Source organism: Nyctereutes procyonoides, unplaced genomic scaffold, assembly GCF_905146905.1.
Source record: "Nyctereutes procyonoides isolate TBG_1078 unplaced genomic scaffold, NYPRO_anot_genome, whole genome shotgun sequence".
NCBI classification, from domain to species: Eukaryota; Metazoa; Chordata; class Mammalia; order Carnivora; family Canidae; genus Nyctereutes; species Nyctereutes procyonoides.
In genome coordinates, this window is record NW_026575043.1 from 46,215,807 (window position 1) to 46,243,469 (window position 27,663).

Below are 27,663 nucleotides of genomic sequence, written 5' to 3' on the forward strand. Positions count from 1 at the left end.
GATCCAGGACTCTATCCTGGTCCCTAAGCCAAAGGCAGACACTCAACCGCTGAGCCACCCAGGCATCCCTCTACCAACAGTAATTAAAAACTCATGAAGACAGCAGGCATGCCCAAGTAGTAACATTATTACTGGTATTATTCTCTCCTGAGTTTTGGATTCCCAGAATGTTGTGATGATCAAATGAACTAATGTTTCTAAGGTATTAAGCAAGAGAATAAAACACTCAATAAATGGTAGGTTAAAATATGGAGCTGGGGCAAGTCTCCCCACTGTCTCTGCACTACTCACCATTTTTAGGGGGCTTTGCTAGTTTGTGCTTAAACCACAGCTTTTCTGAGCTGTGAAGTTATTTATTTATTTAAAGATTTTATGTACTTATTTGAGAGAGAGAAACAGAAAGAGAGAGATCACAAGCAGGGGAGCAGCAAAGAGAGAAGGAGACACGAAGACTCCCCACTGAACAGGGAGCCTGTCCATTCAGGACCCTGGGATCAAGACCTGAACCAAAAACAGATATTTAACCAACTGAGCCACTCAGGTGCCCCTGGGCTGTGAATTTATGAAGGCAAAAGATACTTAACTAAGGGCCTGTCTTTGCATGACAGTGAACCAAAATATTAAATGAATTTTCTGCCTTTATATCCTTGTTACATAGAAACTTAGCACAAAAAAAGAAAGAAAGAAAGAAAGAAAGAAAGAAAGAAAGAAAGAAAGAAAGAAAGAAAGAAACTTAGCACTGTACGTCACAGCGCCGTATGTCACAGCACCATATGTCAGTCTTTTATTGTGGCTTATCCCAGGACTGGGGGGAAGGGTGCAGAGGGATCTTGGTTTTTTATAAACTGTGGGGTGATGGGAGATGCGAAGGGCCACAGTAGGGCAGAAGGAGGAGCAGTGTGCCCTTGGGTGCGTCCCTTACCTTCTCTGAACCTCTGCCTCTTCATCTATAGCAGGAGGAGGTTAGACCAGCCCCCTGAAGCGTGACCCCTGGTCACAAATCTCACTGGGCACACCGTTATTTCGCCCCCAATCTACGGGCTTTCTAGAGTCCAGAATTTTAGGATTTTGGCTCTCAGGACAACTCAGGTAGTTCTTCCGGTGCCTCTGAATATACTGGCATTTCCATGCTCTAGTAGGGTCCCCAAATCAGAGGCCTCCGATGGAGGAGACCAGCATGTGTTCCGGTTCCTGATGACCTGGAATGAGAATCCCATGGGGCAGTGTCTTCAGGGAGTCAAGGCTTAGACACTTGTCCTGGTGCTGCTATCTCCCGTGGTTGATTGGGTGAAAAAAATGGTGTCAAAACCCCTGTGTTCCAGCCTGTTGGAAACAATGATATTAACATGAAGTCGAGCATTCCGTTAGCCTCTTGTGAAGTTTTTGGCTTTGGTATTTTGGTGCCTTTGGGACTGTCAGTAGCCTCGTGTTTGGTAGCCCCCCACCCCCACCCCCACCCCCTGTGTTGACCCTTTTGCAGATATCCATTGGCAGCCATCTTGGGTCAACTGTGAAGAAATGTTAGGGGGGCCTCCTAATCCCACCGCAGACCCTCCAGAGTGTTGCTCTATGGAGGGTCACTGCTGGGCTTTTTTCTTGTACAGACCGGGTGGTAATGCCTTTTCCCTGGGGGGCACACAGGTCAGAAGCCCAGGCCACTTTCAGACACAGGCAGGTGGCTTGCAACCAGCTGGAGGATTGTGGAGATGAAGCGTGACACAGAAGGCCAACGAGGTGATAAAGAGTCCCTGTTAAAACCCAGGAAGCTCACTTTGTTATTATTATTTTTTCCTGATTAGCTGTTAAATAATCTGTACTCTGGGCAAATCCCCTAACCTTCTGAGGCTCAGTTTCTGCAATATGGAGGCAAGGAGCAGGGGTTTGAGCTAGTTCTTCCAGCTTTTCCCATTTCACGGACAGAAAACTACACCTGGGGGGTTTATTCCAGGTGTCTGCAGTCCCTTGGAAGCCATGGCACAGAAGTGGCAGATAGGCCTGTGGATCTTCCCTGATGCTGGCAGTTTGTTCACTTGGCCTTTGTGTCACCTTGAAGGTCACCTTGTGGTTCATGCTGGCCTCTTCTTGCCAGGCCACCAGCTAGGCAGCTGAATAGAAAAGGCACCTGTTTACTCGTGTGCTTTTGTGGGGAGCCCTTTGAATGATCTTCATTTGTGTTTGCCCTGTGCCCTCATGATTTCAGAATACCTACACTTGTATCCCCATTCTGGGCCTTTGTGCTTACTGTTCCCTCTGAACTGAAATGATTGCTTTCCTCCTCATGCCCTTAAACCTGTGCCCAGGGTCTGCTCCAAGGTATGTGACCTGTATAGTCAGCTCTGTTGTCACCTTCTTGAAATTCTTAATAACTTTTGAACAAGGGCTTCCACACTTGTTTTTGTATTGGACCCTATATATTCGGTAGCCTGTCCTGCCTGCCCATCAAAGTTACCTCCTCTGAAGGGCTTTCCCCCCCTTTCCTGCCCCTCTTCCACCTTTATTTTTTATTTATTTATATACTTTTTAAAGATTTTATTTATGTGAGAGAGAGAGTGAGAGTGCACATTGGGGGGAGGGGTAAAGGGAGAGAGAGAAGCAGAAGCAGACTTAACGATGAGCAGGGAACCTGAAGCGGGGCTTAATCCCAGGACCCTGAGATCATGACCCAAGCCAAAATCATTAACTGATGTCACATGCCCCACTCTGGCACCTTTAAAGTATTCCCCATGTGCCCCTGTTTCTTGACTGATTGATCTGGCATGTTTTCACCACACTTAATCATGCCTAGAGATCATGTCTTTAATTTCCTTATGTGTTGACTTGGTTGTTAAATGTCTCCTATGCTGGTCGACAAGCTCCATGAAAACAGGGCCATATGGGTCTCCACTTTTCTGCACTGCCTAGCCTAGTGTACATTCATGGTAGGTAGACTCTGAATAAATAAATGCATGAATGCAGTGATCAACCAGGCTTGCCAAAGACAGAATTCTGCATTCCTGGGGCATGAAAAACACTTAGGAATAAATATGGGAATGAATGAATGAACGAACGGATGCCTGGATGGGTGAACAAATGAATGAATGAATGGATGGATGGATGGGTTGGATGGATGGATGGGTAGGTGGATATATAAGTAGTAGGTAGGTAGGTGAATGAATGAATGCATTGATAAATGAGTGAATGGGTAAATGAAGGAATGGATAGATGGATGAATGGGTAGATGGATGGATGAAGGAATGGGTGGAAGGAAGGATGGATGGATGGGTGAATAGGCATTTTATTGTTGCTCTTTGGCAGCAATAGTATTTTGTTTTCATAAAACTCTTGCCCGGGTGGCTCAGTGGTTTAGCGCCACCTTCAGTCCAGGGCCTGATCCTGGAGACCCGTGATCAAGTCCGGTGTCTGGCTCCTTGCATGGAGCCTGCTTCTCCCTCTGCCTGTGTCTCTGCCTCTCTCTCTCTCTCTCTCTGTGTCTCTCATGAATAAATAAATAAAATCTTAAAAAAATTCCTTTAAAAACTCTTTTTCCATAAATCTTGTGATTTTGTAGACTAGTTCTGTGGTTAAACCCCAATTTTTTTTTCTGCATTTTATATGGTTGTACAATCTCCCTATTCCCTTCCACCTTCCCAACTAGCAAGGGCAGGCTATGACTATGGACTTAGTGACTTTGTGCTGTCTGTTGCCTTCTCTTCTCTTCCTTTTTGGGTTCATCTCTGGCCAGGGGTTGGAATTGGCTCTTCCTTGAACTTCAAAATAGTCCCTAAGTGTTGGAATTCCCATGCAATCCTTAGAAACAAAGCTGGTGAAAACATTACATGTAACAGAATAATGGCTCACATATTGTGGAATGAAGGTTATGTGGTAATCCCACTTTGGTCAACAAGTGGTAGTGTGGTTGGTGCACAATGGGTCTAGGGCAAGATACTAGTTCAGAGCTGTCTCTTACTAGTTTTTTTATCCTAATAGTTCTACCCTGTGGGGTGCATGTATGGACTGAATGGGATGGGACAAGTTCAGGATTGCTCAGCTGCAGTCCTGAAATTTAAAGTTATGACACAGAAGTTCATAAGTGGGCCATGAACTCATTTAGAAGAAAGATCACCTTGAATAGATCTGAAGTTGTTTGAAGTCTTTATTTATCCTGTTTTGTGTGAATATTCATGTTTTCGGCTACAGAAATAGAAACATGAAAATGTATAACATAAAGCCTTACCATCCCCCATCCCAAAAGTTCTCAAATTCCAAAGCATACTGAGTCCTGAGAGTTTCAAATTTTGGATAAGGGATTGTGGATAATGTAATATGCTTAGAATATCCCCTGGCAATTAGTAAGCACAGAAAATGCTTGTGATTAATAAATGTGTGTGTGTGTGTGTGTGTGTGTGTGTGTGTGTTTGTGTATGTGTGGTTGGAAAGTCTATAAGAAATGTGTCAAGGGATCCCTGGGTGGCGCAGCGGTTTGGCGCCTGCCTTTGGCCCAGGGCGCGATCCTGGAGACCCGGGATCGAATCCCACGTCGGGCTCCCGGTGCACGGAGCCTGCTTCTCCCTCTGCCTGTGTCTCTGCCTCTTTCTCTCTCTCTGTGTGTGTGTGACTATCATAAATAAATAAAAATTGAAAAAAAAGAAATGTGTCAAAATGGTTAATCGTCTTTATGTGGTGCAGTTATAAGTCATTTAAATTTTTTTCTTCATTTTTCTAACTTTCTGCTATAAATATTATAACAAATATTGACAATGCTTAATAATAAAACATTATTAAAAATGTTGGGGGGAAAAGTGAGCCAGTCATCTCACTTCCAAGATAAGAAACTTAAGCCCAGGGATCCCTGGGTGGCGCAGTGGTTTGGCGCCTGCCTTTGGCCCAGGGCGCGATCCTGAAGACCCAGGATCGAATCCCACATCGGGCTCCCGGTGCATGGAGCCTGTGTCTCTGCCTCTCTCTCTCTCTCTGATGACTATCATAAATAAATAAATAAATAAAAAGAAACTTAAGCCCAGAGAGGTTCAGGGGTCTATCAGGGAGAGACCAACCCCAGCAGGATGATCATAGGTCCTGAGGGCCATTGGAACCCAGATCCTCAGCAGGTGCAGTTCAGAAAGTAGTCTGCTCCTCCTGCTGTTGACACCTAACCTAGGCTCCAGGAACGATGTCTCCACCCTCCTCCTAACCTGTTCTTAGCATTAGTGAGAAGAGTCAGAAGGCAGGGCAATTCACAGGGCAGCCAGGAAGCTGTGTGACCTTGGGGATGTCACCTACCCTTGCAGGGGACTGGACTGGGATGCTCTGAGGTCCTCTGTGGTTCTAACAGCCTTTGCTTTGTTTCTTTGTGTGCGGAGGGGTGCATGGGGGGCTTGGAGCAGGGGGAGATAGCAGTAGCAAAGCTTGTTAATTTAGAAACATTTTCTCCTTGGCCGGTTACTATGGATGGTCTGAGTACCAGGTATGCCTAGGGACAAACTCAGATGAAATGTGATGAATCTGAGCTCAAGTGATGAATCTAAGGTTTGTCCCATCCATTGATGGTCTTGGAAGCATTTATTGCAGCTCTGCTGGGTGCCAGGCTCTAACAGCACTAAGGATGCACAGACAATAGGACCTAGCCCTTGCCCTTGGAGAGGCCAGTGGAGGAGCCTAACAGGCCACAAGCCCAGAGCACTTCCCTTCATCGATGGGAGAGAATAGCTGACAAAGGGCTGGCACATGCTGACTCTTCCATTTGGCTGTGAAGTGGCCTGGGCTGAACTGTCACCTTTCTGGCCTCAGCATCCTTCAGAACGAGGTCACAGTGGTATCTACCTCACAGGGCTGGTGAGTTCCTGAGTCCCCAGCCCTTAAAGCAATGCCACAGTGGATCACTGTCATCCAATGCCAAGAACAGTGTGCTTCACAGGACCCGCAGTCGGACAGGTCTGGCTTCCAATCTCAGACGAGGCACATGTCCTCTCTCAGCTGTGATTTCCTACTCTGTCGAAGCGGGATAATAGTGGTGTCTACTTCACAAGTGTGCTGAGATCACATGAGAAGACGTAGCAGGTGTGGACAGCCCAGGGGCTGCCTCGGGTGCCATCGGTGGAATGGGCATCTTCCAGAGTTCTCCCCAGTGGCCATGGCTCTTCCCAAGCCTGCCCAGGCATACAGCTTTAAGGTATAACAGCCTGTATCCACAGAGGGACACAGGTGAAGTGTCTCTGACAAATGGATGCAGGGGCTGGGGCTTTCCCCTACCTCCTCCCCCACTGCTCACTTCCATGCTGCGAATATTGAGTTTAAGAGAGGTTTTGCAAGGCAGACCTCAGATCCCCGGGAGGAGGCGAGTGAGGGTTTGTGGAGTCTGGACCGAGGTGAAGGAACAGCAGACCAGCTTTCTGATGCCGGGGACCTGGCTTCTCCCTTTTGTCCCAAGTAGCGTCCTGGGTTGGTTTGCAGAGGGCCTCCCCCAGGTCCTTCCTGCTCATCATCACCGTCCACCTCTTCTCTGCTCCAGGTAGCGAGCAGGTCATAAAACTTTAAATTGCCTGTAAATATTTTTATTTGTCCCTCAATGAAATGCCATGGATCTTTTGATAATGTTTTAATTTATTCATTCCTTTATTGATTTGGGGGGGGGAGGCTGGGAGAAACCCCATTTCCAAAACATTTTAGCTCCTAAGATGTTTTCTGGGAGCTTGTATGTGGGGGGTGTTCCCTGTTTTTGCATTGTTTCATTTGTGGACTGGATATTGAGGTTCGGAAGAGGTTGGCTATTCATACAGGATACAGAGTGACTGAACATCCCTTTCTCTCAAGGATCTGTATCCTGCTTTAGAAGAATCTTTCATTCTGCTCTATGCTTAATGTAACATTTCCCCAATCACATTTGGAAAGGGATTATTTTATTTTTCTTTGGATGAATGCACATCATATGTGGGTGAGCACACAGAGAAGTGGAGAGAAGGGGTTTGCTCAAGGTCACACGGAGTGTAGGGACAGGCTCAAGGCCGCTCACGGCTCAGGCATTTCCACTGTGCTGATAGCCACTTGCAAGTGCACTCTTGTTGTTTGTGTGTGTGGTGTTTTGCTATTGACCTGGGTTTTCCCTGTGCAGTACCAACAAGTTAAATTTAGCCTCTGAGGAGTCTGAGCAGAAGGGCTTCTAGCACGAGACTGTACCTGCAGCCAGCTTTAAACTGTGTCATTGGAATCACAGTGACAGTTTAAAGACGATGTTTATATAAAGGTGGTGGTGTGAGTAAGTGTGTATGTTATTCTTTGCTTCCCATATTCTATACCCTAATAACACAGAGAAAAATCCAAGTCATTATCACTCTGATGACATGCACAGTGCAGACATCTAAGTGAAATCCCCTTCTTGAGAAGCCCCCATGTAAAAGTGAGGTGTGTTAGGATGTCTCTAAGGCTGTATGAGCGGAGCAGTTAGCATAACCACAGCATTCAACAGATGTTGGGGTTTTTTCAGTAGAGAATAAAAATTCAGAGCAATGCAAGTTCTCTCCTACTTGATCCTAACTGATTTGAGGTAGGGTAGGAGTGTTCTGAAATACTTTCACTTCCTGATTTTAATTGTTTTCCCTATTTTGAGGTGATTAAATTTGGATCATTTAGAGGATGGATTTTTTGGGGGTTTGGTTTGAAACTTTATTTTATTTTATTTTATTTTTTTTTGGTTTGAAACTTTAAAAGTAGATCAGCCTATAGTCTGTTGAGTTGGTTTTCTGTTTTTTGGTTTTTTTTGGGGGGGGCGGGGGGGGGGAGAGACAAGGCCTTGAAGGACCTTCTAGGAACTCTGAGGAACTGAAAATTTTGTTCACCTGTTTTATTTATTTTTCAATCCTTTGTTGAAAAAGTTACTTTCTGGTTAGAGTGCAGGTAATTGGTGCCCTCAGGCAGGCTGCTTATATAATTCCTAGGGAAGATCATGGTTCACATTGTGACCACATGGATGTTGCCTCCTGGAGGTGTGGCCCAAGCTGTGCCTTTCCATGGGAATTCATTTGCAAACATTTACATTATTTTTTGGTTTTTATTTGCTGTGAACATAGGCTACATTTATTATTATGCAATGCTTTCTAGGCAGTGTTTAGATCCTTTTTATTTATTATAACTTCGTGGAGAAGCATTCATTCATTCATTCTAGCTGGCATCAGTTTACCTGGGTTCAAGGCTCCAGCTCTGTCACTCTTGGAAAACATATATCTCTGGGTCACATTTCCTTATCTGCATTATGGAAATAAAAACAATAGGATCGCTATTAAGACAAAGGCACAAAAGAGCACTCCATGTGTGTTAGTCTCACCAGAAAGCAGCTTACTTTTAAAAAATGCTTTTGAATGGTTGACACACAGTATTACACTAGTTTCAGGTGTAGGACATAGCAACAGGATAAATCTATACTTTTTAAAAAGATTTTATTTATTATTCACGAGAGACACAGAGAGAGACAGAGAGAGGCAGGCTTCCCACACAGAACCTGATGCGGGATTTGATTCCAGGACCCTGGGATCACGACCCGAGCCAAAGGCAGATACCCAACCACTGAGCCACCCAGGTGCCCCAGGACAAGTCTATACATTATGCCGTGCTCAGCACAGGCGTAGCTGCCAGCTGTCACCATACAACTCTATTACAATACCGTTGACTATAGTCCCAATGCTGTACCTTTCATTCCCAGGACTTATGTGTTCCATAAACTAGAAGTCAGAAAGAAGTTTATTTAGGGTCACTGGGCAGCTGGAGTCCCTTTGCTAGATGACCCAGGTGGTCCAAAGTGTGTGTTAGAAGCTCACTGAGTGGGCAGGAGGCCCTAGAGCCAACATGTCCCTGGGAAGAGAGGCGAAAGAATAAGCAAAAACAGGACTTGGAAGCCAAGAGTTGACTTGCCTTAGGAGGTTTTACCAGGCACCGTGGTGACATCTGACTCATATCAAATAAACCATATTTTCCACCACTTCCCTATTGTGTGTGTTCAAGCACATGAAATGTTTGCGAGTTTGTCCCAGCTGCCAGTCTGTAGCGGGGGTGCCCTCCTGGAACCCTTTTCTCCAGTCAGGGCAGCTGGGGAGGAAAGTAGCCAAGAGAGCTTTTTTTTAAGCCTCTGGCTGCTGTCGACCGGCGCCCAAGGTCAGCGGCGGCCCCGGGATTGGCCAGTCCGGGGGGCGGGACCTGGTCCTGTTGAGGCCAGGAGGCGGGGCCCGGTGAGGAGGCCGGGCCTCGTGCAGGGGGCGGGGCCCTCCGGGGAGGAGGGGCTCGTGCAGGGGGCGGGGCCTGGCCGGCGCATCACCCCCCCACCCCCCCGCCCCAGGACACTTGCGCGCTGGACTCATTTTGGGATGGAGGAAGCGCAGCGCTGGGTTCGGCGCCTGCAGGCTGCAGCACCGCTCGGCCTGAGCCGCTCTCGGACCGCGCCTCCTCCTCCCTGTCGCGACCTGGCTGCCCTGCGGGGCCCCGGGACGGAGGTCTGCTTCAGGAGGTTAAGGGGTGCATGCTCTGCATCCCGGCAGCAGCCGGGGGGGATTGGCCGGCGAGCAGGTCATTATGAGTCCTGCCAAGTGCAAGGTCTGTTTTCCTGATCGCAAAGTAAAGTAAGTAAGTCTGCAATTTTAATGACCGTTATCTCTTGCAAACTTAGGCCATCGTGCCCCCCCCCCCCGCCCCCAGTAAAGACAAGCTTTGTGTCCCCTTAGCTCCACCTCCTCTTCCCCGCCCCCATCACAGAAATGTAGGCTTCAGTTTGGCCACTGGGGAGGTGGAGCCCGCCTTGCCGGCACTGGCTGGCCTTGGTGGTTGAAGGGGAGGCCGGATTGGCCGGATTTGGCGGCGATGTTGATTGGAGGGGCTCTGGAACACACAGGTGGACAGGCTTGGGGGGACCACGCCTTCTTCCTCTTCCTCCACTCAGCCTTGATGGGTCTGGAAGGCAGGGCTCTTTGAAGTGATTATGAAGCCCTAGGTGAATCTAGGGCCACCTGAGCAGGCAGGGCATTTAAGGGTATTTTATGAGCACTGTGCAGGGATTTCTGTGTCCGAGCACGTCCTAACCCCATGTGCTTGATTTCTTGTCTTCATTTTATTGCATTAAAAAAAATTACCAGAGTAATGTTATGTTTGTTGTTGAAAAGTCAGAAAATTCTAGATAAGCTAAGAGAAGGAACAAAATTCATCCTAGCCACTCCCTACCCCCACACCATGATCTTTATTAACAGTTGCTGGATAGTTACTGAGCTCATTAGCATGTCAGGGAAGTGAAGTCTCAGAGCCAGAAGGATGGTTGTTTAGGTCCAAGGATGGGGCAAAAAAGGTGCCCCAGACATGCAGCCAGCCCTCCAGGAGGCGGCTGACCTTCCAGTTCTCTGGCCCTTCTGCAAAGGATAATAACAGGGCCTTCGGGGGACCCTTGGATCGCTCAGGGCTTATCTGAGCAGAGGGCTTGCAGAGCAGCAGAGGTCCTGAGTTTGAATCATGGTCTCTCTTGTGCACTAAGTTTTTGGTACAGCATGACAGTTACGTTTGGAGCCCTGATCTGACCCCTGCGGCAAAACCCCTCAAGTCCTACAATGTACCCAAAGTGGGCCATGTGGTCTACAAAGGACACATTTCCACGCCCCTGATCTGTAAGGCTATTGACACAAAAGTTTAACATATAAATCTTGAATCACGCTTAATTGTACACTCCCGTCCAAAAGAAGACTTTTCACAAACTATTATAATCTGAAAGTAAGCCTGCAGGAATTGAAATTGTCCTATCATATGTGACTTCACTGCTCAGTGGAAATTCTGCTCAGAACCAAGGCCAGCTGCCAGGTTGAAATGTTGGTTGTTGGTTTATTAGTGGTTCTCACCCCCAACTGCACATTCGAATTCCCTGGGGGGTAGGGAGGCTTTGGTAAAATGTGGATGCCTGGGTGCGCTCCCTCTGCCTCCAACAATCCCTCTTGTCCTGGGGATGCTGATTAATTAGTCCAAGTGGGGCCTGGGCATCAGCATTTTTTAAATTTTAGTTTGTCAATTCTGAATTAGGCAGTGCTTTTCAGCCCTCAATGTGATGGAGCATCGAGTCAGGGCTGAAAAGCACTGCCTAATTCAGAATTGACAAACTGTTTTCGTCCAGGGCCAAATAGTAAATATTTCCGGCTTTAAGACCTTATGGTCTCTGTCACTACTCAGCTCTGCCCCAGCAGCCACAGAGAATCCATAATTAAATGGATCTGACTATATTCCAGTCACGCTTTATTTATGGAGACTGATGTTTGAAATTCATGTAATTTTCATGTGTCGCAAAATAAGATTCTTTCAACCATTTAAAAATGTAAAAGTCAGGGATCCCTGGGTGGCGCAGCGGTTTGGCGCCTGCCTTTGGCCCAGGGCGCGATCCTGGAGACCCGGGATCGAATCCCACATCGGGCTCCCGGTGCATGGAGCCTGCTTCTCCCTCTGCCTGTGTCTCTGCCTCTCCCTCTCTCTCTGTGACTATCATAAATAAATAAAAAAAAAAATGTAAAAGTCATTATTAGCTTGTGGGATGTACAAAAGCAGGTGGCACCCAGGATTTGGGTTTTGGATCTTAGCTTAATGACTTCTGGCCTTGCCAAAGTGGCCATCCCAGGAAGCGCTGACAGCACGGGTGGCCCAAGAAATTTCCAAGGGTCCAGTCCATTTGTCTGGGAGCCCAAAAATGAGTTCAAAGTTAGCAGCCTTTACTAAGCTATGCAATGTCCTTTCTTTCTTACTTGCTTGGTGATAATAGTGAAGCCTTTATGTCCATCAGGTCAGCTAGCATCCCTGTTTTGCAGAAGAGAAGTAGTGGTAGGGTAGGGATGCAGGGGCTGGTTAATGTCCACAGCACGATAGCTCCATACTGGGGCTCTTATCGTGGCTGCCCAGCAGAGAGGCACCTCATCTAAAGCTCTTTGCTGCACACAAAGCCCAGCAGTGAACCCTGGACACACTCTCCGAGGCAGATACTATTAATATTTTCGATATTGTCATCCTGCAAGGGAACTGAGATATACTACTGCAGCAGCCTTCCCAAGACCATGTAGGTCATGAGTAGTAGACTCTGCGTTCAAAGCCTGGGAGGATGGCTCTAACCCACCAGGGTTTCTCAGCTGAGGCACTGTTGATATTTGGGGCCCTGAGTGTAGTAGGGGTTGTCCTGAGCATCCTAGAATATTGAATAGCATCCCTGGCCTCTATCTACTAGATGCCAGTAGCACACTGCCTTCCCCACCTTAGCTGTGATCACAAAAAATGTCAGCAAACATGGGTCATGTGTCCCCTGGGGAACCAAACCGGCCTCAACTGAGAACCCTGCAGTTCACATTTTGCCTCTCAAATGTAGATGCTTGTTTTTCTAAAATCGAGACAATGGAGATACTTCCTTTTACCTCAACTATCATCCTTCTGCCTCAAACTTAGACTCTGGAGGTCAGAGTTAGATTGCAAGCCCAGCATTGCCACCTGCCAGCTGTGTGGCTTGAGGTCATTGGGCCTCTCTGACCCTCAGTTTCCTCGCTGTGAGCAGGGAATGGCGGCCTCCCATGCACAGATTCAGTAGGAAGCCCCCTGTACCTGATTCACAGTGACACTCGAGAATGTTTATTCCTTCCCTCCCAGTGTCTCTGCCTGGTCTTGTGCCTGAGCAGCTGACTGTGTTTGGTGTTGGGCTGATAACTCTGAGGTGTCGTTGATTGCACCTGAAGCCATTTACAAAGTCACCCTGGGATAATGCAGCCTCCACTTGCCTTGGAACAAATGCTGGCCAAAGGTCAGCCTTCCAGAGCCAATGTTGGTTGGCTTCCATCTTTGTCAAAAACGAATAAAAATAGCCACCAGCCTGGAGACTGGGTCTGAACCAAGGCTATTCCAGCAGCATTGTGTGTTCACCCACCTAGCTAGTTATGGTGGGCTTGTGACCCACCTGCTGGATGGGCTCTGTCACCAGTTTTGAAATCAAAATGGTGGCTGAGAATGGTTTTTCCAGGGTATAAAATGGTGTTTTTCTCCTGGTTGACTTTGTTGTTGTTGTGCTTTAGGTCAGTTTTCTAGAGTTTTAATGTTTGTGTGTATGGAAGTGGGATGTCTGAGACTATCTGAAGCCAAGTTGGGGAGGGCTGTAGACAGAGTGGGGAAGAGTGGATGGATGGGGAGCAGACCCTAGACAGAGGAGTGGCCGATGCATTTCCTGGTGAGGTTGGAAGATCAGGAGCCTCTGATCCTCTTGGTCTCATTACACTGAAATGGTAATAGAGTTTACTGGCCAGACACCATCTTTTGCTTTATATATATTATTTAACCTTTACAACCTAGTGAGGTATGTTTTACTATTCTCATCTTATAGTTGGGGATGCTGAGCACCTGGCTTAATGGATGCCAGAATGACCATTGGCTTTTGGTATCCCTCTTACAAAATTCATAGCTTTTTTTTTTTTCTCATTGAAAATAATATATCATTGCAGGACTTAATAAACAGACAAAGAAAGGAAAACAGGAACCACCTATAACTCAACTATCCCAAGATAACTGCCTTTGACATTTTGGTATCTGGTTCCCTAGATCGGGGCCTACATGCCATATCTGCCTGTTTTTGTAAAGAAACAAAGTTATTAAAAACAAACTGAGCTACCTGCTGGTTGATGGGATGTAATTCTGATAAAAGCACTGTTCACATTTGCAAGATGATAATGACCTTCTAAAGTACTTTCCTAAATCCGATCTCGTTTCAGTGATTCAGTCCTAGGAAGTCTTTTTTTTTTTTTTTTTAAAGATTTTATTTATTTATTCATGAGAAACACAGAGTGAGAGGCAGAGACATAGGCAGAAGGAGAAGCAGGCTTCCTGTGGGGAGCCTGATGTGGGACTCTATCCCAGGACCTCAGGATCATATTCTGAGACGAAGGCAGATGCTCAACCACTGAGCCACTCAGGTGCCTCAGTCCCAGAAGGTCTTAGAAGAAAAACTGCTCACAGTTTGTGGCAGGGGGCGAGGTTATTTTAAGGGCCAGAAATCATTTGTTCATCTGTCTGTTCATTTATTCAGGCCCCATGGCTAAACTCAGGTGGATGGAGAGTCTTCGTTGAAAACACATATTCTCTTGTGGCATAGAAACACAGCGTTCATTTTCTCTTTTTGTTCCCCTGGCCCAGAAGTTTGTTTTTCCCTCTGATAGGCAGAGTGTTTGGCGGCTCATGCTGGGGAGTGGGAGCAGACTGCAGACTTGTAGGAGACTTTCCCATGGGGACCTGTACTGAACACGAAGATTGGTACAACAACATTTGCTGGTGTAGTGGAAATAGCCCTAGGCCTGCTGTCTTGCTCGGTGACACCTTTGCCTGGCTGGACCTCTATTTGCCCATCTATAAAATGAAATTTCTCTTTGCTGACTATTTATTTGCTTCCAGTTTTGCTGGTTTTTGCTCAGATGATAAGTGGTGGCATGTTGGTAGTGTTCCTTAAGATTAGTTAGTTCTTCACCAAAGGTTTGGTCCTCTGAACCCACTCATCCTTGCCCTCACCACATGCTTAGTAACACAGCTGCTCACAGCTATGGGTGGTTACCTGCTAGCCTAATTCTTGACAGACTGCTCCCAGCTTAATGGCTCATTGCCATGTTATGTAAGTGGACTGAGGGGCACCTGGGTGGCACAGTCAGCTGGGTGTCTGATTCTTGGTTTTGGCTGGGGTCATGATCTCAGGGTTGTAAGATCAAGCCCACATTGGGTTCTGTGCTCAGCATGGAGTCTGCTAAAGACTCTTCTGCCCCTCCCCTCCCTCAAATAATTTTTTTTTAAAGATTTATTTATTTATTCAGAGAGAGAGAGAGAGAGAGAGAGAGAGGCAGAGAGAGAAGCGGGCTCCATGCAGGGAGCCCTACGTGGGACTCGATCCCGGGTCTCCAGGATCACGCCCTGGGCTGCAGGCAGCGCCAAACTGCTGCGCCACCGGGGCTGCCCCAAATAATTTTTTAAAAAATATTTTATTTATTTACTCATGAGAGACACACAGAGAGAGGCAGAGACATGGGCAGAGGGAAGAACTGACTTGATCCCAGGATCCTGGGATTACAACCTGAGTCGAAGGCAGATGCTCAACCACTGAGACACTCAGGCATCCCACAAATAAATAAATCTTGAAAAGAAAAGAAAAAAAAAAACATAGACTGAATGCGCATTCCTGATTCTCTTCTGTCAATATTCCAGCGAATGACAGCAGAGAGATGTTTTTTTAAAAAGAGAGATGGAAACCCATCAAGCCTGGCAGAACAGTGGGGAAGATTAGCAACCACATTTTAGAGGCCAGAAGCAGATGGACAAGCAGTAAATGGCTTAGCAGAACCAAGAGGGCTGAGTCATTAAGCAGCAGTGAGGACAGCTGCAAACCCACCTGATCTGTGTTCTCAAAGGTGCAGGGACTGGCAGCATCATGTACCTCTGCACTTGGGGCTTAAGAGGAGGTACCAAAATGAGGAGAATTGGGTAAAAAGATGCCCGGATTTTCTTGCCTGCTTTGCATGGCTAGGGATTGCCCATTTCCACCCCAACATAAAGTAAGTGGCTCATTCTCTGGAGGAGGACATCAGAGGGTCTCGGGACTGGAGACTGATGGGCATAGTGGAGGGTATGAGGCCTGAATCCCAAACACAAAGATCAGGGTCTGTGTAGGTACTGAATCCTGAAATCCGCCCTGCCCTCCTGCCCCCCAGACCTGTCCCACTACTTCCCCCACCATCCCTTCCCTGGCTCCTGGCCAGTTGAGAATTGGACCATTGAAGGAAGAAGACTCTAGTATACTTGGGATTTCCGGTATGTAGGCCCCCTCCTCCCCTCCAGATCCTGAGCACTGAGCTCAGGGGCTGCTGACCCCACCTTGTACCTCTGCCAGCCCTTAAGTTAGTTTTTTGTTTTTGGTCGTGAGAAAGTAACTGAGGCTTGGGTACTGTTTCCAATATGGAAGGCAGGCCCCAAACAATCCAACCAAGGGACACAAGAGACTTGGAAGAAACAGAAACGATGCCGGGAGAAGAGAGCTTGAAAAAGCTGCCATTAATACCTTCACTGAAGTCAGAGAGGATGTTGCATACATAGGAACAAGATGCCCAAGAGGGAAACTTGGCAAGCCAATAACAAGCTCTTGGGTATTAAAGACACAACAGCAGGTTAGGAATCTCCCAGAAAGTGAAAGACATCAAAGTTTTGGTCCTCTGAACCCACTCATCTTCGCCCTTGTAACATGCTTGGTGACACAGCCATTGGACATATCTGTGGGTGGTTAACTGCTAGCCTAATTCTTGACAGACTGCCCCTAGCTTGATGCCTCATCACCAGGTTAAGAAAGTGGACTGAAGGGCACCTGGGTGGTGCAATCTGCCAGAAAGTGAAAGACGAGATAGGAAGTAGAAGAGGGGAAAATTTTAGACAGAAACTTGCAGGCCAGTCTAAGAATTTCAACATCCAAATAATGAGGTTTCTGGAGAGAATAGAGGAAAAGGAGGTAGATAAATCATTTGAAGGAAATATTTTTTTTTTTTAATTTTATTTATTTATGATAGGCACACAGTGAGAGAGAGAGGCAGAGACATAGGCAGAGGGAGAAGCAGGCTCCATGCACTGAGAGCCCGACGTGGGATTCGATCCCGGGTCTCCAGGATCGCGCCCTGGGCCAAAGGCAGGCGCTAAACCGCTGCACCACCCAGGGATCCCTGAAGGAAATATTTGAAGACAAATCCTAGGATGTGGGTTTCCACATCGAAGGAGCCTGTTCACAGCCCCACTGGTGGAAGAGGACACATACCTGCGTACATCCCTGTGAAACTGTAGACTCTGGAAGACAGAGATAAGATCCTATAAGCTTCAGGATTTAAAAAAACAGGTCACCCATGAAGGATCAATGTATCAGAACAGCTCTGGTTCTAGTGTCCTTGAAAGCCACAACATAATGGTGCAAACCTTCCAAAACTCTGAAGGAAAATGTTTTCCCTTCTAGAATTCCATACAGCACCAAATGACAGGGCCAAACCTGAGAAGAGAAAGACAGTTTCAGAATTTTCAAGACTATGAGTCATTAACTACCCTCACCACTCTCAAACACCTTTTCTTAGAAAGCTACTGAAGGATGTCTTCTACTGAAACGAGAATAAACCAAAAAAGCAACACATGGGAGACAGGAAATAGAGATCCAGTGTAGAATGAAAGAGGATCTCCAAAGTGATAGTGATGAGGTAGCCCAGAGCAGCCAGGAGCAGGACAGGCATGTTAAGGGTACCATTGTCATCTGCTCTGTTATACCATCTTTTTAGTCAGATAGAACTATTGGAGGCTATGTCCCAACAAATCAAGGGAGTCTACCAAAAAAGGAGTCTAATTTGTGATTCCTCTCAGTTAGGGATCATATGCCTAGGAAAGGCAAAAGAGATCCTAAGGATGTCAGAAAAGGAAATCCCAGAATGACAGTTGTGTAATGGGTCTGGAGAACAGCCAATCAGGATGAGAGGAGAGGGTAGAGGGCTGCAGAAGGGATATCACCAATGAAGAAAAATGGAGCTGACCAATTATCTTGTGTACTGCGAAGATATGAGAAGGAGTGGACTGCATTAGCAACAAGTGCAAGGAGAGCTACATGGATGGAAAAACAACAACAACAACAACACTGTCTCCAGGAGAAAAGCAAGAAGAAAGGAAAATCTGGTCTATTCCAGCCCTCATCTGTGCATAATCCCAGACTTGTGAAACCCCAAATACTCAATCTGCCAGATTGCAGTATGCCTGCATTGAGAGGTTGGGTGACGGGAAGCAGATGGGATGGCCAAGTAAGAGCACTCATTCCTCATCTCTTGAGATCAGAGAGCCATAGATGTGTCTCAAATAATGTCACACAAGGTGGTACATACATATTATTCAGAACTACGGAGAGGAGTAAATGCCAAAAAAGTGATTTCCTTTAATATGTGGTTCTGGAGGGGGTGGGGAAAGGAACCACCATTTGGTTGTTATACATTTTTTTAAAAAGATTTTGTTTATTTATTTATTGATTGATTTTTTAAAAGATTTTATTTATTTATTATGAGAGACACAGAGAGGCAGAGACACAGGCAGAGGGAGGAGCAGGCTCCCTGCAGGGAGCCCGATGTGGGACTCGATCCCAGGACTCCAGGATCATGACCTGAGCGGAAGGCAGTTGCTCAACCACTGAGCCACCCAGGCGCCCTGTTTATTTATTTATTTAGAGAGCAGGAGCTTGGGGAGCTTGGGGACGGGCAGAGGGTGAGGGAGAAAGAGAATCTCAGACTCCCCACTGAGCATAGACCACCCCCCCCCCCCCCCCCCCCCCCGCCCCAGACCTGGGGCTTGATCTCATGACTCTGAGATCATGACCTGAACCAAAATCAAGAGTCAATATCTTAACCAACTGAGCCACCCAGGTGCCCCAATTGTTATACATTTTCTGGTTTTCAGTTGCAAAAATTTTGATATGTGCATACAGAAAACTGCATGAGAGGTATCAATACTGTTTAACAAGTCTCAAGTATTAGACTTGGACTTTTTCCCTGATCATAAACCTCCCCTCTCTCCTAAGCGTTTTAGTATTATTTGAATTTCTAAATTGGGAGCATAGAAAGTAAAAATGAGGGGACTTGGGTGGCTCAGTTGGTTGATTGTCTGCCTTCAGCTCAGGTCATGATCCTGGGGTCCTGAGATCAAGCCCCGCGTCAGACTCCCTGCTCAGTGGGGAGCCTCCTTCTCCCCCCCCCCCCTTTTTTTTCCCTTTTCCTTCTGCCATTCCCTCTGCTTGTGCTCTCTGGCTCTATCACTCTGTCAAATGAATGAATGAATGAATGAAAATAAAAATTAAAGTTAAAGAGGTCAACATACAGCTTGGGACAAATCAGGGGATCATTCTGCTTCATTCCTGCCCTGGCCTCTTGGGTCTCCTTGTGAAATACTTCAAGGTTCCCAGTGAGGACTGCAAAGCAGAGCGCATCTGATGAGCTCCTGCTTCTCTGTTGATGTTGATTTTGGAGGTGCTGGGCTCCTGACTCTCTCCCCAAGTGGCCCAGGCTTCCTTGCTCATCAGGGTCTGTCCTGTTCCCTCTGCAGACCCAGCATGTCAGGACTCCACCTGGTGAAGCGCGGCCGAGAACTGAAGAAGCTGGACCTGCACAGAGACTTTACCGTGGCCTCCCCAGCTGAGTTTGTCGTGCGCTTTGGGGGGGACCGGGTCATTGAGAAGGTACAAATGGCATCCCGGCAGTCGGGGTGGGGTGGGGCCCCTCTTTCCAGCTGGAGGTAAGAATACCTGCTTCAGGCTCATCGTCATGCTGCAGAAAAAGGGCCAGGCCACCTTTCTGTGAGGACTTGCTAATTGCTATGTGCTGGAATTCATCACTTTTCACCCTCCCAAGCCGAAGTGACAGATGCATGACCCCCATTTCACAGAAGAGTAGATTGAGGTCTGCAAAGCCCCCAAGGTGCCTTTGTGCAAGGGACTGGTTCCTAGGTTATTGGGGGCAGGCATAAAACCCAGCTCTGTCCTTCTGAGGTGTGGAGCTCCTTCCAGGAGAGGAGGCCCGTGTACCAAAGTAACAGTGATGAAGGGAAACAACTAACATTTGCCATTTATAAAGGCTTTTCACATTGTTTCCCATTCCATGGGGTTAAGGCTCTAGGCCATAGACTGATGATTCCTGATGTATTCGTGCAGGAGCCAAGATGCAGAGATTTGACGTTGGTTGTCCAAGTCACATAGCTGGTTAGTGCTGAAGTTGAGATTTGAACGCAGTTCTGTTTGATGAGAAGGCCCTGTTCTTTTCCATTTTTCTTGAGAGTGGTGGTGGTAGTATTGATAACAGCAGCAGCAGCTTCGATTTTTTGGGAGGCCCACTCAGCCAGGCATCTTGTGAAGTGCTTTATGTATCACGTCTCATTTCGCCACCCCCCAGTCCTGTCAGCAGCCGCTATGATTTTACAGAATCTCCTGGGTGGGGATCCAGAAGCTTCATTTCTGCCACACTCACCAGGCGAAGTCATGGCTGGGAACTGTTGCAGCCAGCCTGACTGGTGGCCTGCATTCAGTCCTGGAGAGCCGAGAGACTGGGTGGCCACTGAAGGCCTCAGCCCAGAGCTGCTGTGCTTTTGTGACTTTGGAGTTGACCGTGGCTTGCCCTCTCTCCTAGACTCCTTGTGGGAAAGCTGCAGCTGCTCGAATAGAACAGCAGGCCAGCCTGCAGTGGCCTTCTCCTCTGGGGGCTCCCAGAATGTGCTAGAACAAATGGGGCCCCGGGAAACTGGCTGTCCTGGGGTCACCCAGAGCCCTTCTTTCTTGACCAAACCTTGTTTAGGTAATAAGATTAAGAAAATCACAGCCCTGCCCTTCCATCATTGTTCTTCAGGAGGCATTTTTGAAAGGAGAGAGAGCACTGAATCTGAGCCCAGAGCTCTGGGCTCCATCTTTGGTGGCCACTCTATAGGATATGACATCTGGGCTCAGTGTCCCCTTCTGTAAAAAAGAGGCCATCACATTCCCAATGTCTAATGAGACTTGTCCTTCAGGAGTGTCATGAAAATTAGTCAGCAATGGAAGGGCCTTAAAATTATATTCTTGCTATATAAGTCAGAGCTTTGAAGCCATATGCCTTTCTTTTCTTTTTTTTTTTTTTTTTTAAAGAACACTTTATTTCTTATGCACAAGCCAGGAGACTGGCCAGTCTGAGCTCCTAATGTGGAGATGAAGCTCAGAGAGGGAAGGGGCCTGTCTAATGCCACACAGGAAGTTCATGACATATTAAGAATGGTAACCAGGAACTTTTCTTTTGCTCTCAATTGCTGAGGACAGCTAGCATTGCTGCCTTTCCTCTCTACTGAGTCCAGGGCCTTAATCTCCAGAATGCAGAGGCAGCCATGGGGATGGGGGCAGTTTAGAGCACAGATCAGACCGTGCGGGGCTCAGGAGTCTCATCTCTGCCATTTACTAGTTGTGTGACCTTGGGCAAGTGCCTTAACTCCTTGAGTTTTAGAATCTTTAATCCCAACCAGAGATAAGAATATAGCCACTTTCAAGGACTGATGTGAGGGTGAAGTGAAATAATGTTGGTAAGATATATTGTGCTGTAGCTTGGTACAGACTGGGCATTCACAAGTGTTAAATGATCATGATGGTGCCAACAAAGGAATAAAAAATCATTCATCCATCCCATCCTGCCCATATTATCCATCTATCTGTCCCTCCACCCACCTGTCCATCTATCCATGCACCTGTTCGTTCATCCATCCTTCTATCCACCCATCTATCCATCCATCCTTTTATCCATCCATCCATTCATCCATCCATCCAACCTATCCATACATCTACCCACTCACCCACCCATCTGTCCATCCATCCACCCACACACCCACCTGTCCATTTGTCCATCATCCAACCATCCACTCACCCATCTGCCCATTTATCAACCATCCACCCACCTACCTATCCATCTCTCCATCCATCCATCCAGCCAGCAAGCCAGCCATCCACTCACCCATTGCCCATCTAACAGCCATCCACCCACCCACCTGTCTGTCCATCCATCCATCCATCTAATCCTCTGTCTGACCATTCATTCATTCATTCATCCACCCACCCACCCACCCATTTGATTATCATCTATTTATGCAACCAGCAGATTTTGAGCACCTCTCTGCTAGGCTGTGTGCTATAGAAATGAAAGAGGTACCTCAGAAGGCTCTATAGCTGTGAGATGGACCCCAGGGTAGTATGCAGCTCCCAGCACAGGTAGGTGTGTAGCTCTAGACCCTTCCTTATTTTCCCTGTCCAGGTGCTCATCGCCAACAATGGCATCGCTGCTGTGAAGTGCATGCGCTCCATCCGCAGGTGGGCCTATGAGATGTTCCGCAACGAGCGGGCCATCCGGTTTGTAGTCATGGTGACCCCAGAGGACCTGAAGGCCAATGCAGGTACCTGGGCCTTGGCTCCTTCCCCTCCTGCCACCTCCTGTCCTTACCTGCCCTCACCTCCTCCATTATAGCTAGGCAAGTCCATCTAAGACCCCAGAGCCTCAGGATACCTCTCCTGAGCCTGCATTTATTTGCCTTTTCTTCTTTATTTAATTAAAAATACAAAAGTTTAATACGCAGAGTGGAAATTCCATCTTTGAGAAATGTCCATGTTACAGCAGATTGGCTTCTCTTCCTCCAGGTGTTTTCCCCACAGATGTCTGTATTGGACTTTAATCATCCATTCTTCTGTTCATTTGTTCTCTATGTCTACTAGCATAGATCATTCTATAAATAACTGTTGGACAATTTGCTTTTTTTCTTGAATAATAGTATCCCTTTATAGACCTTTATCCTTACAGTAGCCAAAGTGATTTCTTAAGAACATAGCTCAGGGGCACCTTGGTGGCTCAGTGGTTGAGCATCTGCCTTTAGCTCAGGTTGTGGTCGTGGGGTCCTGGGATCGAGTCCCATATCGGGCTCCCTGCAGGGAGCCTGCTCCTCCCTATGCCTGTGTCTCTGCCTCTCTCTGTGTGTCTCTCAGAAATAAATAAAATCTTTAAAACACACACACACACACACACACACACAAGCGCTCAGGTCCTGTCAGGAACTCTTTTTTTTTTTTTTTAAGATTTTATTTATTTATTAATGAGAGAGAGAGAGAGGCAGAGACCTATAGGCAGAGGGAGAAGCAGGCTCCACGCAGGGAGCCCGATGCGGGACTCGATCCCGGAACTCCGGGATCACACCCTGAGCCGAAGGCAGGCGCTCAACCGCTGAGCCATCCAGGCATCCCCTGTCAGGAACTCTTTAAATGCTTTAGAGGCTGCAGTACTATCCCCTGCCTTCCCTCCCAGAGGAGAGGCCCTGGGCTCCGCCCTGCACAGATGTAGCCTCTTTCTAACTCAGAGGGCAGGTTTGATTGTCAGCTCTGTTTTATAGATGAGGCAGTTGAGGCACAGGGAGGTGAGTCATTCCCCAGTGTCATACAGGCTATATGTGAAGCAGGCAGAATTGGAACCCCAGGCTGTCTGAATCCACAGTCTTACTCTGTGGGGGCTCCCATCACACTCAGGCTAAAATTCCACATCTTTATGCAGGGCAGTTAAGGTACCATACAGCGTGGCTCTAACCCCATCCAGTACCTCGTGCCCTCTAATCCTGGGTCTGAGTTGCACTGGCCTCATCGGTTCCTGGACTAGCTGAGCTCTTTCCTGTCCCAGAACCTTGGAACATGCTGGATCTTCTGCTGACAATGCTTTTCCCTGAAGTTCCTGGCACAGCAGGCCTCCATCCCTCCCTGCCCTAACCTTCCGGTCATGTCCTCCCGTGTGGCTTTCCCAGAGGTCCCTGGCACAGACCCCAGTCTGATGTTACTGTGTCTGTTTTCTTTTTATCTTCTCTAACAGTGGAGAAAAACTCAGGGATGAGAGGGAGCTTGTCTAACTTCTCACTTTGTCACCTCTGGGACCTCCCCTGTGGCTGTCACTCATGTGTTCCATAAACATCGGAGGCAGCATCCTGGAAGGAACAGCCGCTCTTAGGTCTCTTTCAGGGTCTGCACATAAAGTTCCACACTGTTCCTTCTCAGGATCCCAGAGAATTCCATAGTATGGAGATTTTAATCTTTGCCTTTGGCTTGAGTCTAGCCGTTTAAAAGTTCAAAACACGGCCCAGTGGGGATCCTGTTACATCACTCTTTGGCTTCATTAATGACTAGGGTTTTTTAGTACATATTTATTCCTAAAAGTAGAATTTCTGGTGTAAAGGGCATGACTTTTTTACAGTCAAAATCAAAATGTTGTATTGTATTCAGCCTTAAAAAGAAAGGATATCCTACCACATGGTACAATGTGGATGGACCTGGAAGACATCATGCTAAGTGCAAGAAACCGGTCACAAAAAGACAAATACTATCGGATTCTGCATACATGAGGTCCCTAGAGTCAAGAGGTTCATAAAGAGGGCCGTGGCCAGGGGCTGCGGGAGGGGAAAGGGGGAGCTGTTGTTAATGGGTTGAGTTTCAGATTTGCAAGAGAAGAAAGTGCAGGAGATCTGTTTCACAACACTGAACCACCATTTACCAGTGCTAAATACTATTGAACTGCACACTTGAAAAAAGAGTTAGGTGGTAAATTTTGTTATCTGTTTTTCCCCATGATTGAAAACACTTTATTGTTTAATGGCCAAACAATATGTAGATAAACTTGAAATAGGGATGAATAGAACACCCCCACCTCTCATCCCAACTGTTCTGATAGTTTCCTTCCTTCTTTCTTTCTTCCCTCCCAGGCCTTGTCCTGTTGCATAGGGATTTGCACAAAGTGGAAGTCATGTTCAGTTGTCTTCAAATGATCATACACATGTGTACCTTGTGGCCACAGAATCTTCTTGGTTATCCTTTCAATGGCCATATGCAGTCATGCAGTGAACTTCAGCCTCTCATTTTTTCTTTCCTTTTCTCATCTGATTCCAGAGTATATCAAGATGGCAGATCAGTATGTTCCTGTCCCAGGAGGGCCCAACAATAACAATTATGCCAATGTGGAACTGGTTGTGGACATTGCCAAGAGAATCCCGGTGCAGGTAAGTCGGGTGGGGTGCCTCAGTCTGCCCACAGTGGGAATGATGCTCTGTGATCTGGACCAACTCACTCCTGTAGTTTGGAAGGGACAGAGGCTCCAGGTTCTCCAAGACTCTGAAATCTGGGTCTGATGTGACACTGTGAAGAGCTTTCGATGTGTGATGGGAGAGGGATTCTAGAAGGAAGATCTTTATTCACATGTCTCTGTGTTTACAGGCGGTGTGGGCTGGCTGGGGCCATGCTTCTGAAAACCCCAAACTGCCGGAGCTCCTGTCCAAGCATGAGATTGCTTTCTTAGGTAGAGTGTGTCTCCATCAGATATGTGGGAATAGGGATATTGATGGGACATTCTGGCGGGTCAGGTTCTCTTTCCATTGTGGCCCTGCAAGGTGTGGGTCAATTTGATATTCCCACCTTACCTTTTCATTGTCCAAGGTGGGAAGGGAGGTTGGCCAACCCAGGAACATAGCCTTTGCCATGGGTACCACAGGAGAATGATGCCACGGGCAAGCAGAATCCACTGCTTGTGCTCCTTCTGGTACCAAGATACCAGACATACTCAGATTTCTAACTGGGTTTGGAGGTCACATTTCCAATAAGCCCACACCTTTCTTGGGCTATTCTCAGGGCTTTGGAATGCCCTAGCATTTTGGGACCAGAGTCCCTCATCTCTATGACTTATGAGGTAAAATGATACTTATTATGGCATCTGTTTGTTTTAGGATTTGCATTTGTAAACCTTGTGTGTGTAGTTATGCTGTCTGACATCTTTGCATGATTTAGGGGAATCATTTACCATCCATAATAAATTCCTGTTGCTGCTCCTTAACTCTGGACCTGCAGCACACACTGTGTTTGAAGCAACTCAGTATAAATCAATACCTGATATCCCAAGGGTCTGCCTAGTGACATGTATTTGCTTATATTTTCTCTGTCCATCGTCTTTGGCTGTCACATGGGTTGATCATCCAGCCCATAGGCCAGCAAACTACAGTCCACAGGCCAAATCCAGCCCACCGTCTGCTTTTGTAAATGAAGTTTTATTGAATAGCCCTGCTCATTCATTTATGTATTGCCTATGGTTGCTTTTGCCCAACACTGGCAAAGTTGAGTATTTGTGACAGAGATAAGCAGACCCACAAAGCTGAAAATATTTCTTATTCTCTGTGGCTCATTACAGGAGAAATTTGTTAACCCAGCGTCTAGTTTTTTGAGGTGCTAGCTTGCCCCTTTGGTCTAGTTTTTTGCCTTTCTCCTGAAAAGTGAATTCTGTGTATGCGACATAGCTTAAGTTTTAACTCAGACCAGGTTTACAGTCCACATATATTAAAACAGCAGACTTCATCCACATATAATGAAGTGGCAGATTAACAGATTTTTTTTTTTCCTTCCCCAACTTGATGTTAAATTCCTCTAGATCTAGGACCTGAGTACTTTTCTTAGATCCTTTGGTTGGCACTTGGCTGGGAGGGGCTTATGACTAACTAACTTGATTCTTCTGCCTTCCCCTTTGTCCCTGATCCCTCAGGCCCTCCCAGTGAGGCCATGTGGGCCTTGGGAGATAAGATTGCCTCCACCATCGTGGCCCAGACACTGCAAATCCCAACACTGCCCTGGAGTGGAAGTGGTAAGTGGCCTGAGCTTCACTTAGGGGGATCTCTTCCACCCAATCTGAGCAGATGGGGTGACAGGACTATGCTTTTTTTATTCTTTCATTTAAAAACTTAAAAATTCTTAAAGCAGCGGTACAGTTTCATTGTAGAAAACAGAAAATATAGAATTACAAAAAAAAAAAAAAAAAGAGAAGACATAGAAATCATCCATAATCCTATGACCCCTGGTATTGAACATTTGTTATATTCTAGGTACCTATCTTTCCAGCCTTTTTTCTAGGCATATCCAGAGATCTTGTATTTACTGTGGTTTGTGACTTATTTTTTCTAACTAATACTTATATGTCAATAAATACACTTTACAATATTTAAAATGTCTGCATAGGATTTTATCATATAGATGTACCATAATTAACAATCCTCTATAGTTACATATTTAGATTGTTTCCAGGTCGTTTTGCTCTAATTTTAAAAAATACTAAAAGTAAGGACACCTAGATGGCTTATTGGTTAAGGGTCTGACTCTGACTCTGGTCATGATCTCAGTGTCCTGGGACTGAGACCAGCCTTGGGCTCTAAGCTTACTGGGGAGTCTGCTTCTCCTTTTCTCCCTGCCCCTCCCCCCACTCATGCTCTTTCTTTCTCTGTCTCAAATCTTTTATTTTTTATTTTTTAAAAAAGATTTTATTTATTTATTCATGAGAAGCACACACACACAGAGAGAGAGGCAGAGGGAGAAGCAGGCTCCATGCAGGGAGCCTGATGCGGGACTCGATCCTGGGACTCCAGGATCATGCCCTGGGCCAAAGGCGGCGCTAAACTGCTGAGCCACCCAGGGATCCCCCCTCAAATAAATCTTTTAAAAAATACTTAAGGTAATGGAGTCTTTATAGTATAATAGCTAAATCTCTATGTACTTTTTATTATTTTTATTTTTTTAAAGATTTTATTTATTTATTCATTGACACACACAGAGAGAGGCAGAGACACAGGGAGAGGGAGAAGCAGGCCCCATGCAGGGAGCCCGATGTGGGACCGGATCCCGGGTCTCCAGGATCACACCCCAGGCTGCAGGCGGTGCCAAACCGCTGTGCCACCAGGGCTGCCCTCTCTGTACTTTTTAATCATTTCCTTAGGATAAATTCCAAAAGGTGAAATTTCTAGGATAAATTAAAAATAAACGGGATAAAGTCTCAGGAATTTCCTATACAGTTTGATTTTTCATCCAAAGATGGAATTTCAAATTTGTAATGGAAAGTTTGTTTTTAATCTTCACAGAATTTTAGAAAACACTGATTCACGTATGCATAAATGACTTTAGTGGGTAGAATTGGAATTTTTTTGAGTTCAGGTTAATATGGTTGTTTGTGGTACGCTCAGTCTGAATTTCTTAAGCTTGATTTCCCATTCAAGGTTGAGTCAGCCCTTAAAAGAACATTAAAAGCCTTTGTGGGAAGCTGAAGGGCCATATCTATATACTGT

At 46.5% G+C, this 27,663-nt stretch overlaps 1 protein-coding gene across 7 annotated transcripts in view; it reads left to right on the plus strand.

Moving 5' to 3' along the window:
* The window catches only part of ACACB (acetyl-CoA carboxylase beta), a 129,665-nt gene that overhangs the window by 26,268 nt on the left and 75,734 nt on the right, over positions 1–27,663 (plus strand). For 6 of the 7 annotated variants that reach the window (XM_055322198.1, XM_055322200.1, XM_055322199.1 and 3 more), the window contains 5 exons: positions 19,090–19,222; positions 21,804–21,942; positions 24,461–24,570; positions 24,785–24,866; positions 26,097–26,195. In XM_055322198.1, coding sequence (XP_055178173.1) covers positions 19,090–19,222; positions 21,804–21,942; positions 24,461–24,570; positions 24,785–24,866; positions 26,097–26,195 — 563 coding nt within the window. Of the gene's footprint in view, positions 1–9,396; positions 9,582–19,089; positions 19,223–21,803; positions 21,943–24,460; positions 24,571–24,784; positions 24,867–26,096; positions 26,196–27,663 lie in introns of those variants that run through there. The other variant, XM_055322204.1, reaches the window with a different exon arrangement.